The sequence below is a fragment of the Centroberyx affinis genome, unplaced genomic scaffold (genome assembly GCF_046629955.1).
Source record: "Centroberyx affinis isolate AG114_WGS23_722 - 3 ecotype Tasmania unplaced genomic scaffold, CSIRO-AGI_Caff_v1 ptg002510l_1, whole genome shotgun sequence".
NCBI lineage: Eukaryota > Metazoa > Chordata > Actinopteri > Beryciformes > Berycidae > Centroberyx > Centroberyx affinis.
Genome location: NW_027280732.1, coordinates 648,756 through 666,419, shown reverse-complemented (window position 1 = coordinate 666,419; position 17,664 = coordinate 648,756). Strand labels below are relative to the sequence as shown.

The 17,664-nt window shown below is 43.3% G+C and overlaps 1 protein-coding gene across 2 annotated transcripts in view; it reads left to right on the top strand.

Moving 5' to 3' along the window:
* neo1a (neogenin 1a) overlaps nt 1-17,664 on the top strand; it is a 161,541-nt gene that overhangs the window by 83,886 nt on the left and 59,991 nt on the right. For both annotated transcript variants that reach the window (XM_071534263.1, XM_071534264.1), the window contains exons 3-5: nt 1,930-2,205; nt 3,730-3,880; nt 14,403-14,539. In XM_071534263.1, the coding sequence (XP_071390364.1) occupies nt 1,930-2,205; nt 3,730-3,880; nt 14,403-14,539 (564 nt within the window). The remainder of the gene's footprint in view (nt 1-1,929; nt 2,206-3,729; nt 3,881-14,402; nt 14,540-17,664) is intronic.

Genomic DNA, 17,664 nt, shown 5'->3' with positions numbered 1-17,664 from the left:
CATCATGCTCAAACTCAGTAAATCCTGCACACTGACATCCATGTTTTACTTTTCTTTAAAGTTCTAAAAAAATGATGACAAGAAAAAACACAATTTAAATCACAATTGCAATATTCTGTCAAATAGTCAAAATTAGATCTTTTGTCAATATCTTTCAGCCCTTATAGGGATGTCCGGATCAACTTTTTTTTTAATCTCCAATCTTAGTCATTTCGTATTGATTATCTGCCACTGGCGAGTCCTGAGCCAAGACGTTTTAATTTTTTTTTTAAACAATTAAACAGCTGTGTGCTGCAAGCATCACTCTGCTGGATCTAAAATCAGTAAAACCAAACCAAGTTAGGAAAGATAAACTTGATACTCAGTTACATAACAGCATTAAGGATACAGAAGCCTGGGGCGATGGGTCACCCTGCCTTAAAGAGCTGCTAACCCTAAAAGAATTTCATTAGTATTGGTTTCAGTGGAGACTCTTAGTGTCCCAAGGTTGAAATGCTTTTGCTGAGGCTTTTTCTACCCTGGCAAGAAGAATATAGACGATTGGCAGCTTCCATACAAAAATATCGGCGTTGGCATCGGCTTTCAAAAGCCCATATTGGTCGAAAGCTAGTGCTGAGTGTACACTACAGCCTCGGCCTAAGCCAGTGGGAGGGGAGTCTGTAGCTGTTTGGGCCTTATCTTAAAGTGTGATTTGCCCCAGAGCCGCTCTTGGCAGGGGATTTGACGAGCCGTCTGTAGGTGAGAGGGGACAGTGGAGCCAGATCAACACTCAGCAAGTCTTCAGCACCACTTTCTGTGTGTGTGTGAGCACAGTTACAGCAGGCAAGCTCACACTCGGAAATAGACAAACACACACTCACATCAGCCTCTCTCTTTCGCTCACACTCACACACGTTTATATACACTGTATCAAATACACACACGCACACACATTACCAAGGAGACAGCCGCAGCCAGTCCAAACACTCAAGAGGCCCTTCATGGTAATAACACAGCATGGCATTCTTCTCATTTTGGATGGAGTGGCCTTCTTACTTTTTAGAAGCAACTCTTCCTTCTTACTCACTAATAAACCCAAGAATACCATTTGCAGTTTACACATTATAAGTTCTTTTTAATTGAAGCCATTGTGTGCGATTGTTGCCGGTGTGGCCCGCAAGTGTCGGTTTCAGATCAATGGCTTCAAACGCAGGAAATAATTATTTTGCGTCAAGATGAAAGTCGGGGTACAGCAACACAAACAGCCTGTGGATCCAGGCTTTTTTAATTAGCGCCGTGTGTCTCTGTGCGCTGCGCGCCGAATTAGCATCCACCATCGAGGATAAGTGATTGCGCTACACCACTGTGTTTGCACATGTGGGTGGATGTGTGTGTGTGTATGTTGAGTGTGTGTGTGTGAGGAAGAGGGGAGGGGGGCAGTTACATTTTTGGCTTCATCAAGTGTAAATAAGATATTCCAAGTTCAATCTTTATAACTTAGTTGCTTTATTAAAGGCCCAATATTATTCTGTTAAATGATTTTGTTATCTAATATACTATGGCTAAAGATAAGAAAACTGGCATCAAGAAAACTGGCTGCAAACTTTAGTAATTTAGTAATTCTTTAGTGAGGGGAGCCAATTAAGATCGAGTCCAGTTGTGATGCGTTCATTGGGTTTCATCTGAAACTGCCTGTACAACAAAAGGGTGGATTTTAGAAAATGTAACAACTTTAAATTTAACCACCCAACAATGCCTTCATTAAACATCTTTAATCATATATTTATATGAATATTGGAAAATTTGAATTCCTATATTATGTCACCTTTAACTTACCACCTCTGAAATGTTTTGAAATGTTTTTCCATATTTCATGAATACATTTATGCTGACGTTGAAGTTTTATTTTTAAGAGCTGCTTTTACACCCTTGTCCTCGTCTCTCCTTCAGGAATGCCCAGGTTCACCAGCCAGCCAGCGCCGGCCAGCGTGCGTGTGGGGGACAGCCAGGTGATGGCGTGCGAGGTGAACCCGGACCTGGTGCCCTTCACCCGCTGGGAGAAAGACCGTCAGCCCCTGGAGCTCGGCACCAGGCTGGTCCAGCTGCCCAGCGGAGCCCTGGTGGTCAGCAACGCCTCGGAGGCCGACGCCGGAATGTACCGCTGCCTGGTGGAGAACGTGGGACCGGTCAAGTCCAGCGAGGAGGCGCTGCTCCAGATACTGCCAGGTAACCGCGCTCAAATGACCAATGAAATGGGGGCATCCTGGAGGCTCAGTGGTCTAAGACGCATACTATCCTCCGAGTGTCCTTGGTTCGAATCCGTACCAGGATCTTTGTCACGTCACTCCCCTCTCTCCCAATCTTTCCTGTCTCTCTCAAAAAAAAAAATCTTACAAAAAAAAAGAACAATGAAATTACTTGCTACATTTTTTCGAGTAAGAATGCCGATCATTGGGTTTTTGTTGCTGTCACTTAACGTAGCATTTGATAGTCATGATTTCAAAGACTAGACAATATACTGATATAATCTAATATTATATATGGATATATGGAATGGTTTCAGGTTTTTTGGATACCAAACTCCCATTGATATTCAATAGACAGTGTTTTTTCTGCCTGTCTTCAGTTATTACCTGTTTTGCATGCATTATCCTGATCACATCCTTGATTACAGTGCAATTATGGTAGAGCTGCTGGGCCATTTGCAACCTCTTGTAGAGTAAATTGAAATTAATGTATAGCTCAGTGCATCGTTTGATTACAGAGGTACATGGTGTGCCCCCCCTGCCTTGCTCATTACCTGTAATATGAACACATCTCACCTTAGAGAGAGACTGAGGTTGAATGACAAAAGTCCCAGTGGGGTTATCAGTGCAGCCACTCAGTTGTAGCTCAAAGGGGGGGTGAATTCCTCCGTGGCAGTGTGTCTCGTCTCGCCCCCTCCAGAAGTTTTATTTACTGAGTTGTTAAGCGCCAGGCTCCTGCCAGCACAGAGAAGATATTAGAGGTCGTAAATCAGACTTCAACAAGACCCCGGCGGGGGCCTTTATCTCTCTGTATGTCTCCTCCCAAGGATGTGTGGTGTTGTGGCGAAAGGCTCTATGCGTACAGCAGGAAAACTCATAAAGCTGTGTGAGGAAATTTAAAGAGATTTTGTTTGGATGCTACCAGATGTTCAAGGGACAGAAATACATTTATTTCCATTTGGTTCCTTTTGAAGTCGAGATGAATCAGCTTGGGAATAAATTAACTTGGGAGGTTCTGCTGAGAGGTGTTGAGAGTTGAAAAAGGGCAAGGAATGCAGTCGATTTCATTTCCATGCGTCTCCGTGTGTGAATTGAGATCCAGCTTTGAACTGTCGTGAATTGTAATGATAAAACGCCGGGACTTTTCAGTTATTTTACTGAAGTCCTACATGTGTGTTGGGGTCACAAAAGCTTAGGCCGACCATGACTTCCTGGTTATTGCTGGATGTTACCCATGCAGTTAGTCACAGTTGGAATTGTGGGGGATCACTTTGAACCCCTAAAGAGTTCATTCCAGTTCAGCTGTCTCCGTCACCAGCGTGGGCATCATTCATCTGGCCATTCTGGGTTAGGTGTCAGGAAAAACAGCCCTTCAGACTCCAGTTCTTTTGAAGTTTTTAAGACGGATGACACCCGTTAAGCGTAAGGTTGCTGCTCTGCTTCACTGCCTCACCCCGAACCTTAACCCCCACCCTAACCCTGACCCCAACTTCTCCCGTTCCAGAAACAGGAGAAGAGAGGAAGCCGGAGTTCTTGGTGCAGCCTGTGGCTACGGCCAAGGCGGCGGGCGCCAGCGTGCTGCTGCCCTGCGTGGTCACCAGCTACCCGGCCACTGACGTCCGCTGGATGTTTGGAGACAAGCTGCTAGAGGAGAGGTAAGAGCATGAACTCTGTTTGTAAGTGGGAAATGTTTTAGGCACAGATTCTATACAAAGAAAAGAAAAGAAGAATGTGGGGCGCTGCTGGGATACACATAGGTTAAAAATCAATGATAGAAAGTAGAATCTGTAGAATCCAAAAAAGCAAAAAAAAAAACAAGGCAATCTTTCTCGTCAAGTAAAAATATCAATGCCATGTCAATAAAGGCATTTTTAATCTAAGAGAAAGTGTGCCTTGGTCTTTTTGCTTTTTTGGATTCTACAGATACTATACTGTTGAATAAAGCAGCAATAAAAAAAACCTTTAGAAACACGTTTTTCTTATAGCGTCTATACCTATGCCTTATACCGTTTGTTAAACACACGCCTGTCAGAATCAGCTTTACCCATCAAAGTCATTTTCCTCAATTGTTATTCCAAAGCTGTACAAGGCTGTGTGCGGAGCTTCCCCTGGCTCTCCCACATTCCCAGCCTCTGAGAAGCAGCAGAAACCGTAATGTACTGCTCTTTGTACCCAGTGCCTTTGGCCTCCAAGAGCAAACACTTAAAGTGCTGGCGCCTGTTCCCAGAGGTGTTAATGCCATCCTTCCACTGCTGCCCCAAGAGCCCCGGGCGGCAGGGTGGGGGGTGGGGGGTGGCGGGGGAGAGACCTGGATGTGCCAATAGTGCCACTTCAGCCGGGAGACGAGGCTGCCGGGTTGCCAGCTCAGGGGGAAGTTCGCAAATTAAGAGCCGAGAGAGGGTGTCACGGCGCCCGTGCCTCTCCTCGGGCTCTCATTAGCTCAGGCACAGCAGCCCATAATCCCTGGGAGAGAAATGCATTGGTCATGGAAAGTTTCATTCTCACCAATTAAGCATGAACTTTGTTTACCTAACCCCCATGTACCGGTCTCCTTGAATATTAAACAACACAAAATAGCTGGAATGGGGCTCATCCATCTCAGCTCAGCCCAGAGTGGGATTTCTACTTTCAGTGGAATTAAATGTAAGGTCATTGCATCGGCAACCGCAAGGCTCCAGTGTGGTGTCAGCCAGAATATAGGTAGTTTTCTCAATCTTTAGTTCCTGGCAGAGGATGCTATCTCGAGATACAAATGTTTAACACAGTACGGGATTGTCTGAGAGGACTCCTGGCTGCCGATGGGAGCTGGCTAAAAAGGTAGTTATTAATCTAGCTTGTATTAATTACAAAACACTGCCCAGAGTCCATACCTCCCCCTGGGGTGGCTCCATTGGTAATTAGCCAGCGTATTCTCAACAACCGGGGTGGTCCTTCCCATACTGAAGTAGACCCCCATGCCCCAGCCTCCAGAACAGGAACGGATTGTGTGGCGAATACATTACCAAGACTATTCTTTTGATTTTAATACGACATTGACAATTAAAAAGAACACCAGTGGAATTTTCTCTTTTCTCCTTGAGCGTCTCCTGTCCCTCTCAGGCATTACATGAGAGGGAGAGAAGCTGCTGTCAGTTAATAATTGGTGTGGCGTGCAGGAGGGCAGGGGAAGGGAAAGAGGAAGGGGAATCTGCAAAGAGCTTCTAATTGGTCTGTGCAACACAGCGCAGCACAAACGGGTCCTTTAAAGTGGCAACGCCGACGCTGTAGACATGAGAAGAAAGTTTATGAAGACGTGTCAAAGCTAGCAAGTTGAAGGCAGGGTGAGTCGTTGACAGCGGGGATTATCACGTTCAGCTTATGCTGCTGATGCTTCAACTTGGTCATGTCTCTCTTGCTTTCACTCTCTCTCTCTCTCCCTCTCTCTGCCAGTCTCTGTTCACAATAGCATCTCTTTGTAAAAAGCTGGTTATATCCTGAGCCATGAGGAGGTAGGTGATTGCAAATGAGTACAACATGAAATGATGTGTGGTAGTTTTAGACTATGAATTCTTGAATGTCTAATTATCCCCAGTAATTCTTTGCTAGTTACTCCACTGGCTGACTGGTTCTTCAGAAGTACTTTAGGATACTTGAGGACATGATGGGATCCTCAAAATGTCTGTTCATGTGCAGTATAAAAGATTGGTTGGATTGCCGTCTTCAGTCTTTGAAGAATCTCATTAGTACGTTATTCTTACCATGTTAGAAGACAGACGCTACCGTCTTTTATATCTCCTGTCCATATTGCCATGCAGGCCATGCAGACTTATGGCTGCCTTGGTGCCGTTTGATGTCTGTGATGAGAAATGGGGACGGAGCAGAGACCTGAAATGGAAATGTAGAACAGGTGGTTGTCTAACTGTCAGTTCTTGGGAAGTGGATTTCCCTCAGTAGAGTGCCTGTGCCTTGCAAGCAAGCTAAATCTATATTCGTAGACCAGGATTTCAATCCAAGACTAATGGTGATAGAAATTTTTCAGCTGCCATTGTTTCATTGTTAAGTCAGTTGGTTTGATAATAGATACCTATTTCAGGAGGTAAATAAGCTTCTTCATAGATTGGTAGGGGATTCTGCCCAGATAGAGCATCTGTGAAGTGCTCAGTTGTGGCTCTATCAAACCTATTCAGCAGAGGTTGTATCTCCACAGAGCCCCCTACTGTTGGAAATGCACTAGGCTATTGGATGTATATTTAGAATGAAAGATATCTTGGATGAAAGATTGATATTTCAATATCTATATGCTATTTATATGTGAAGACCTTCACCAGTGTCATGTTCCTAGTCTCAAATTCACTTGGGCTTCAGAGGAAGCCTATTGCCAAAGATGTCAAACTATTCATTCCGATTAAGTTCAGCGATAACATGACAGAACATACAACACACTAGTCAGTCAACATGTTGAATATGCATCCTTTCAACTGCCTCGTCTGTCATCAGTAGCGTCCCCAGTTCCCAGCATGCAGCGAGAAATAAGTCTTTGAATTCACCACCACAATTTGATTTCTTAACCATGCTGGTCCTGATGGCACTCATGAAAAGGACAGTCAGCTTTTGTTCTTGGGAGTATCACTCTATCACCTAATAGAATTCCCCAGCAGTCAATAAAATGGATGAATTATGTATGGCGGCCAGCGACGAGGAATTGACAGAGCATGTAAATCAACCCCCTTCCAAAGCCTCGAAGCCATCTGTCTCCTCCTTGTCTTCTCTCCCTCATTTAAATATGATTGTGTATATTACATTTACTTGTGTATGAAGGGAGCATGGTGTGGGAAATGTGTTTGCAAAGGGACTATAATGGGAATACGCTCTAACCCTCTCACACATACGTACATGCCACGTGCGCAAACACACACACACACACACACACACACACACACACACACACACGTGTCGCCTTTCTGCATTGGCTGTTTTCTGGGTGAGGGAAGAAAATGAACACACACGCACACATGCTCACACTCATAAACACACAGACACACTCGTTCTTGCACTCAGTGGCCATGTGAAGTCTTTATAGAGTAGTGAGCTAGCAGGGAGCCAGACAGTATGTTTCTACAGCAGTGAACTTCCACTCAGCCCTTTTGTGATAAATGCCCTATATCATCACCTTTTTTCCACATAACCATTTTCCTCTTTCCTCTGCCACTGTTTTGCTCACTCTGACTTGACCTTCCCGTTTTGCGCCATTTTGTTCCACTTCGCTACAAGAAATTACCAATTGCTCTTCACGGTGGAAAATGTGTGGTAACGATTCTGGATGAACAGTTATGAGTGGGATTCAAACCGCCAAGCATTCGGTAATGGTTTATGATTGTCTGTTGTGATGCTGCACACGCACGCACAGGGAGGCGGCAGTTTTATCACCCTTCAAAGACACTTCAGCTAAGGAAATGCCACAGACATTTAACTTTTCAACTAAGCTAAGTGTCCTAGGGATGTAATCATCTGTGATTGTCTGCACTTTTGACTGAAGTTGCCTTCTGATAAAGTGACACTCAGAACTTTAACCTGCTTTGTTCTCTACACCATTTAAAGCGCAGTAACAACGTTACACCAACACCATCAACTGATCTCATTGATTTTTCAACTTTCACACTCTATTATCAAACAAGACAATTGCACCATTCTGCCCGCAGTGCTCGTTAAAGGTTTTTTTTTGTTTTGTTTTTAAAGGACCAGAGAATGGCCACTGCAACAAAAATATAGGTATTGCAACTGCGCTTTTCCACAGCTTGTCTGAGAAGTCTGTCAAAGATACTGCCTATCAATGTTAATGGCCTATGATTTTCACTACCTCCTTTCTTCAGCATAACTATTAGTGAGGTTAATGGCAAACGTCCACCTCTTGCTATGCTCTTACTTAGTCTGCAACAGCAATTGATGGGAGTTCTTATTGGTGTTTCAAGTGTCAGTCAGTGGAAAGCAGAGATGCACATGAAAAGACTTCCAACTAGCTTGGTGTGGAGAATCATAGTTTCTTGTCATCCTCAGTCATGATTAGTGTCAGACAGTAATGTAAAGAACACTTAAAGGGTCCTATCTGTGCTATATGTGCTGCCAATTGGTTGAACTGACATACTTGGAAAGCAAAGATCAACTGGAAGACAAATCACAACTATTCTGTTCCTCCTGTTTCCCCTATTAAAAGGCAATTAGCATATAGGTAGCCAGCATATCACTTTTTCTCAAATATGCATGAGACCCACAGTTAGATTTCTGCTGAAGAGGTCAAGTTCAGCACTGGTGGAATGATAGATGGCGACAGCAGAGTGAGTTAAGGTAATGGAGTGCTTTCGCTGGCATGTGAGGCTGAGAAAACAAGACAAGTAACACTGTTCTCCGCCAGTGGAGCATGGGAACTCTTTTTAGACTGTCTCCCCGTCTCCAGCACATCAGAAACGCAAAGCACATTTCCCCTCGAGGCATCTACTGTCCTTGCCTTGCATGCAGCTCATAACATCAGGTTCATTATCAAGGTTGGGTATTCATAGTGCGGAATCTGCGTTCATAATGTGCCTTTGTAGTTTCCTCGTTCACCTGAGTCTCCTTTCCTGCTTCTCTCTGCCCCGACTCAGTTTAAGGAATTAAAATAGGAAAACGCTATGGACTCCATTGTGCCTATGTGATGCTTTGAGGTCACTCTGTAGTACAATAGTTGAAGAACTCAAACAATACAGGAGGAAGTCATGGTGGATTATTGACATGGAGCACACATCTCCTTTCCATACACTGAAGCCTTACCAGGACCTTTAGAACCTCTAAAGTCTGGATATTATGTGAGTTATGGGCTGCAGGCTTCATTGTAATATGCGCTAATCAAAAGATCGGTTTATTCTTGGGGGCCTTGGCAGGGAAAAAAGCAAATAAAGTAAGGTATGCGGGAGTTGTTCCTGTCTCAAGGGCCCTGCGGCTTTCCATTACGAGCCAGAGGAAAACAAAACCGTTTTCATGGCTGAGTCACTTGAGAAGCCCCAGCCTGTGCTGTTGGCGCTGTGTTGTTTCTCACATCGATTTCTGTTTATTTATTCATTTATTTCTTTAATTTGACTTCTCTCCTCTCTCCCTCGCCATTGGCTCCAACCCATGGCATTTTACCTTTGTGTCCCCCATGTAGCTCAGATTTGGACAGCAATAGGTGAAAACCAGAATGCTCTGGTTTTGTGTTTGAAGAGGGACGAATCGTTCCAATCTGCACTTTGCGGCTGCTAAATGAAATCCTAGTGTTCGCTTTCCTCCTTGAGGATGTTCCAAACTCATTGAACTGCTATGATTATGCCCCGGTCAAAGGAGGGAAGTTCAGTTTGTGTTCACTTTGAACCACAGCACCTTGAACAGCACAATAGTTTGCATTCACCATGCACCACAGTGTAGGCAGGCTGGCAGCGAGAGATGGGGAGAGAGGGTGATGAGTCGGTTGTCACAGAGAGAAAGGAGAAAAAGTGGCGAGGGAGTGAGGGAGAAATGTCTCAAAGCGAGCAACGGAGAAAAAAGGAGAGAGAGCCTAATCCAAGAAAGTTTAGAGTTCGCCACACACTCCATCCATTAATAATGAATGCCCTTTTTGTTGTGACAGTTGTGATTCCACCTGCCTCTCCCCTGCGCTGTAGATAGCATGACCCATGGCCAACCACTGTCACAGCAGCACTGATTGCTCTGTGACAGCATACTGCATTGCCCCCATCAACACACACACACACACACACACACACGCACACACACACACACACAGATCTGCAGCTTCCCCTAGCCCAGGTGTACTGACCCTCACCAGCCTGTGTTACGGAAGGCTGAGTCACCACTCACACATACCAAATGCGTTCTACTTCCCAGTCCCTCTGTAGTCTCTGTGGCTGGGACTGCCTTCAAAACTGCAGGGTAGAATAGTGAAGAAGCCTGTGTTGGAGCCCTCTACATGTCGACAGGAGATTTTTCAACATCTTTTCTGGGCCAGTAACATACTTGGGAGGAGCAGAAGGAGGAGGATGTTAGTAGCTGTTAGATGTGAGTGGAGCTTGACTGGCAACAATTGATTTCCTTGCCAACAGTTTTGACAGTGATTGATATCGTTTGTAGGCATTATTTTGGGGACAGTCATAAAAATTGGAAATTTTGATAGGCAGAGTGTGTTTGTTATGAGTTTGGCCAAAGTTTGAGAAGCGCTCAGATGCTAATCTGTCAATGTCTGTCAAGGGGGGAACTTGTCACTGCTGGAAGTGGAATTGGTATCACAGGCACACAATTACAAGGCACACAAGTCACACATCAACACAATACCTGATAAAGAGAGTGAGCCCAATTAGCATCATCTCACCCAGTCTGCCTGACACCCTTACCCCTTAATCTTCACATTGCCTCTGTGTGTGTGTATGCGCGCGTACTCATCTGCTGTTTTGTGAGAAGATAAAAAGTGACAGCGCAAATTGTGAACTAATTTAACAGCTCTTTGTAGGTGAATACTGTATAATGCATTTTTAATTAGTGCCTCTCTTCTCCCACCAATGAGTTGCAGCTAATGCACAAGATGGCATATCCCTGCAGCAGGCTCCTTGTCTTGATTTGAGTAGCAGCAAACGCTCTCTGACAATAATGCCGGGTGCCATTGCATCTCTCCTACTCATTCAACTCAAGTCAATTTAGCTGGTCTACTTCCCTCATGGTCTGGATAATAGACACTTTCCTCATTCTGCAGAGCACTAGATGTAGCAATTAGAACTGAGATTGGCTTCTTCTAAACACGGCCAGAAATTGCATGGTGTTTCTTCGATATATATATATATATATATATATATATATATATATATATATATATATATATACCCCCTTTTAAATACAATAGAAAGCTGTCGATTTCCTCCATGGTGCATGCAGCACTGAAGGCCATGAGTCTGAATAGTTTCCCTAGTGAGACTAACTGCAGGAATTTCTGGCTCAGTCGAACTCAGGGACTCCTTTCAATGGAAAGTCTCAATCAACAAGGAAACCTTGAATGGGCAAGGGAGTAATGAAAGAATGGCAAAGAAGTACAGCAAGTCATTTGGCATTTTTACTTGTTCTGTGTGTTACGTTCTGCAGTCTCAGGACCGAGACAAAGAAGACAAAGGCCTCCTTTATGTTACCTGTTGTGCTTTTGAACCTGTTGAAGAGGCAGGGAATGCTCTGTTCAGCTCCCTGCTGAGTGCAATGGTTTTTAGTGTCCCTGTTTCTTTATTATACAATTTACTGCTGTCAGAACAGGCCCAGGTTGCTGTTTTAGGCAAAATGCTGCTGCCCACTAGCTCCTCAGCGCAAAGCAGCAGTCTCAACAGCTAAACACCTCCGCTGGGAACGGCTGCTTGGTGATTTCCAGACACTCAAATCAAACCTTGATGACACTCAGGGAGGAGCTGGTTGGTGCTGGATGCCGGCTTGAAATATTTTAAGAAAGTTGATATCAGTCATTTTCAACCCTGCATTGTGTTATCCGCTTCACAGGTGCTCTATATGCATTAGTTCAGTGTATGGTTTTTGGAATTGCTCAGTCAAAACTTCACAATAAATAACACAAAATATGTAGAAATTGCGATTTTGATGATTGCAATATTCAAGTCTGAAACGGCTGTAATTCTTTCTCAGAGGGAAATGTGTTTCGGACAGTTTCATTAACATGGTATTGCTGTGCTGTACAAATTCCCTGGCCAGCAAATCAGTTGCATATCTGAGAAAATCTTTCATTTTATTCAGACCTTAGCATTCACCACTACCTCCCAAAAGATCTAATTGCAATCTACCAGGACTGCCCACTATCCCAAAATGCTGTGAATAGACTATTTGTGCATTTTGAGCCTAACCTCTATCAATCTAGACAATGTAAAAAAAAACAACTATAAAATATTGCCTCTGTAGTTACGCTGAGCCCTGTACTGTATTTTCTCCCTACAACCAGTGATGTCATTGCGGTGACAGCAGGTACATTGCCACTCCAATGCCCCACTCCAGCACAGACAGACAGGCAGATGGTCTCCAGGGCCAACACTGCCAAAACCCAGGACCAGTCAGGGAGAGAGAAAAAGAGCTGGAGTGGAAGCCCCAGCTAGTCGGGAGTTTGTTTAAAGCTAAATCAGCAGCCAGAAGAGGGTTGTTTTCCACACGGTGCCTTTTGCTAGCTCTGCATGTATCCCTACCCCTCTGTGCCAGCCATCATGGGCTGATCTCACTCTCCCTGGCTGTATCTTGCTTGCTGCGGCCGTCTTTGGATTTTCATCTTCCTCAGCGTACCTCCTGCTCCTCTCTCTCCCTCTCTCTCCCTCTCTCTCCCTCTCTCTCCCTCTCTCTCCCTCTCGCTCTGCCTTTCTCTTTCTGAATGCACAGATCTCTCTGTAAGATATTGATTTTTTTTTTTCCTTTCCTCTCATCCTCCTCCTACTCCCATGCTCCAGTGGTTGTTGAGTCAAGCCGGAGCGGAGCCGCAGACTGCTTCCCTGTGGGCCTATTGGGAAGCTCAAAGTTTGGACTGTTTAAGATGGGGGGAGGGTCACTGGGTTAGAGGAAAGGCTATGCTAATAGATGTGAGGTTATATTTTTGGATTGTAAATAGTTATTTTAGGTGGACCATTAGCTGTGTCTGAAAGGCCTGAGGAAAAATAATTGACTTGCTCATTCGGATGCCGGGTTACTGCCACACTTCTGTTATTCAGTTGTCAGTGAGCTAGTGTTGTGCTCTTATGTGTTGCAGTGTGTGTTTTTTATATATGATATATGATGATTATGATGTATTCTATGTAAAGGCTACACATTCATTGATTCATTGATGATTTGAGTGAGAGACAAAAGATTTCATTGGGAGGTGCACACAACACAGAGTGTATACAAAATGCATGTGTATTTAGAGATTGAGAATGTATCAGATAATCTTATAATAGTGGCGATTCTGCTTCGGAAATGGGGCTTGTTAATACTAAACGTCAGTAGTTCTTGAAATCAAAATCACCTCTCCTCAATGTTGGACGCCTCTGTCATTCTGTTGGTCCATGTCACTCCTCTTAATTAACAGCTGATGAAAGAGATGGAAAACTTGTGTTGGCCTGATGAAGGGACAACTGCAATATTTGGCACAGTACAAACTATAAGCCCCACCTGCAGGCCCAGTATGGCTCAGCCTTAAAGACACATGAGGCGTGATCTGATCAGACACTCACAGCATGAGATAACATGACATCTGGGCCTGTCACCTACATAGGTATAGTGATACATAAATGCATGCATATGTGTTAGGAAGTACTGTAAATGTATTCTTTGAAAGCGTTAGTGTGGGCAGTTGGCTTTTTCTAGGAATACTGAATACAATGCTATTTGAAATGCTTTAGACTGTAGTTATATTTCCAGATTTGCAAATCTTGGAATGTTTTAGGATTGTTGAGAAGACATGCAATTAGCATCAATTTTGATAAAATTGAGATATGAGGTTACACCCAGTAAATGAATCAGGAATGGAATAATAAAAAAAGAATGGGCAGTCCACTCACGTTTTGCATTTTTTATTTATTCAAAGTTGGAAATGTGAGACAGAAAAGGGGAGGCACAGGAGAGAAAGTTCTGTCGGGAGTCAACCTCAGGCCAACAGGGGAACATGTGTAGCTCCAGAGGTGACAACCTTTACCACTCAACTGTCTGGAGACACAGGAATGGAATATGAAATTACTTTACATATTTAACAAAGCAGGGTAAAATATATTAAGGCCTAAGTACAACTCTAGAGGAGAATTCCCCATAGAGCCATAGGGTTAATACATGGATATTGCTAAATATTAGGCAATAAATGACTGTGAACTCAGGAACACAACCAATGGAAAGAGAGCTATTGTAAAAATAAATAAATAGAAAGTAAGCTATGACCTATAAAAGCCATAAACTCTTTGAGGAATTTAGTGGGAGTAATATCCAGGGGACTGGAGGATGTTTGATGCGATACAGCATCCGCAAGGTCCGGCAGTGAAATGCAAAGTGCAAAGTCGTCCAGACGGAGGCGAGGTACAAGTATATCAGCAAGGGAATTAGGAGGAGGGACTTTGGCAATGTTCACAGCCTGATCTAACTTGTTCTCTTCACCCCCTTCCTCCCTTTCCCTCCCTCTACTTTCTCTCTCTCTCTCTCTCCCAGCGAGGGTCGTGTGGAGGTGGTGGGAGGAGGCAGTCTGCAGATCACCAATCTGACAGAGGAGGACGCCGGCCTCTACACCTGCATGGCTGAAAACGGCAACACCACCATCGAAGCCCAGGCCCAACTCACAGTACAAGGTATGACTGAACCCCTCACACACACACACTGTCTGCTTGCTATTAGGGCCAGTGGCACAAACTGGGGCGTATGCAGTGTATGAATGATGTATGGTGGCGCAAAATCATAGGGGTGCCAAAAGCGCACACCAAGAAAAATCCTATTTTGAATTTTACCGCAAAATTTTATCCATCGTAGCAGGAACTGAAGCTAGAAGTAAGCCAAACTGAAAGTATATAAAGTGGGTTTATTTCTGAATTTGATAGCAGAACGGCTACCCAGGCTGAGGTTAAGGCACAGGATCGATCAGAGACGGGCCAGGAGCGGGGCCAAGTGAGGACGCTTTAGTTACTAAGGACAGTGCAGTGGGGGGACAGTGCATTCCTGATCCCACTGAGCCATCAGACTGGAATAACTGACTCATTTCATCTGATTATGTTTGAGAATGGGCTTTAGAAATAGAGATGACTTTCTGAGGCTGTGGGGGTTTGATCAAGTTGAGTTGAACGTGAAATGTACTCAAATAAAACAAGCAAGGTGTATTGCTTTGCTTGCAAACTATTTGGAGGTGCACAATCATGTGACAGTCACTTAGTAGGGGCTGTGATAATTGGCAGAACCTTTCAAATGTGTTGCAACACCATGAAACCGGAAATGGTTATACAGGCCTTCACCTTGAGAATTGGAGTCTGGATTGCAAGTGGAGTGCAAGTATAGAAGCAGGATGGGCACTGGAAATAATTTTTAACATTTCATTTAGCAAGCCTAATCTCTCTTTTTTCAGGCACTAATGTCTCTCATTCTATTATAAGCCAATGAAGCTAACCTGAAACTTAAATATTAGCTGACTGTTGTACTCCCTTGTACTATCTGATTATCGCTAGTTTTGTGAAGCATATACAACATACAGCTAATTATGAATGGGTTACCTCATTGTAGTTCAATAACACGCTTTCAGTGCTTGACAGGGCCCTTTCTTATGTTTTTTGAAAACTACATTGCCAGGTTTGAACGGCAGTTTAGTGTGTCACAGCACCGAAAATAAATCTAAAACAAATATTTACTGCAACGGCTGCTAATTTGGGCCGCCCAAATATAAACATTATATGGGAAGTCCTTTGAACATAGCAGTGCATATACAGAAATATCCTAAGAGACATCTGTTATGCTGATCAAGTCTGGAAAAGTTTCTCTGTCGGTACAGAGAGCAGGTTTGAAAAAACATGTCTAAAGCGAGTCTATAGTTTGAATGACGGCGACACGGTCTCTAGTACAGAGTTTAAACCGCAAACGTAAAACATTTCTTTATGAAACTGACAGCGAAGCCAGTTTAAGCAAGCCAATCTTTGGTGTGACTGTTGAAACTATTGACAGTGAACCTTGAGCGAGATTTCAGAATCAGAAGGCAGATTGTCAAGAAATTTGACTTTGTTATTGAAACGGATAATATGACGAGAGAGGAGTTGGAACGGTCTGTCGCTCAACATGACATCACATCAAGCAACATTTTTACAGAGATCATTCAAGAAATTTACCCTGCAAGCCATCTTCCAGAATACAGCAAACTCATAGACAGACTGAACTTTATGATGAAGAGAAATCTTGACTTTGTTTTCCCATATTTTTTCCCAGTAGGATTTTTCTTGCTATGCCATTTATACACACACACATACACACACATTGTAGCATACACTCATTTAATGGCACCTGTAGAAGGCATGACAGTGACATAATATTGTGAAATATGCTAATTTTGTGATGTTGAAATATTCAATATGGAAAATGTGAAACAAAATATGTTGGGCTAGATGATATTGCTGAAACTTTGGATTTTCACACAATGGATACTATCGTGCTTGAACTTCATTGTATTAAAATATATACACTATACACTGCAGGGGTGAGATGTTGGTTTGGTTGAGGAGTGCTAAATTGAATTTCACATACACTCCAATAAACAGGTTGTTGTGCCCCTAATTCAAGCTGCACAAGCGTGCATAAAACATATATTGCGAGTTTAAAAAAAAAAAAAAAACTCCCTCCGCTGTTCTCAGTGAGCATTGTATTCCGCCGTTGAGCATATAGTGTATTTGTCTCTGTTTACATCTGCCATTCCACATGACTCCACCTTGCACAGGCGTAGCAGAAACAGTCGAGCTGTGCATGTTGCTGGCAGGAGAAAGAAGTAGACAAGCACTTGAATTTCAAGTAGAGAATAACCAAATCTGAATGATTAGCTGGCGTTTCATCATTCCAAACATTTGGTAAGAATTGATAAACCCAGGGGCAAATCAGTCCTCCACAACTGAAATAGTTTTAGTTGCCAAAAATATCATCATCATCATTCATCATCTGTTATTTGGAAATATTTTGCTTCCAAACCAGAAGACATCAGACAAGATACTGAGCAAACTTTGCCTTAGAGTTGTCACCGCATCTCAAAGTGATAGAGTCAATCTGTTCAGTCACCTCAGGAATTATCACAAAATCCAGTACAATGACGACATGAGGGCCAGTACTGCTGCCACATCCCATCCTTCTCCTCTCCCCACCTCACACACATCTGCAATGGGAACATTGTGTAGTGAGTTTTCCCAATTTTGTTTCTCGGTGAGACTAATTATCATAATTAGTCAATTGTGAACAAAATATTAGGGAAAGATCATCATTTTAGCCATAATCATGCAGCCTTTCTCGCTATGACGCAGTACACACATGTTGTTCTACATATAAGGTTTTTAATTTAAAGCCCTTGTGAATTGCAACAGAAGGCTGGTGGTTCGTGGGCTTCAGGAAAAAAATATGCTGATTCTTCATGTGACCCTTGGTCAATGTCTGATTCTGTAAAGGAACTAGACTGCGGACGCTACATTATTTATCACTAAAAAATTCAGTGTTGATGAGCGAAATTGGATTCCAGACATATGGGGGTGGTTTTTGAGCAAGTTGTTTTTCATGAGTATCAGTTGTCACATTTATGCAACCGACCGCTGCTGTTTCCTGTTTGAACACTGATACTAATGCTAACACTAATATTCTCTGTCAAAGATAAGGAATGATACAAAAACTGATACACCAGCAGAGTATCATATTAATTTTTGCAGAATGTTTTTTCCAATTAAGAATTTAATTATCCTTACATTTC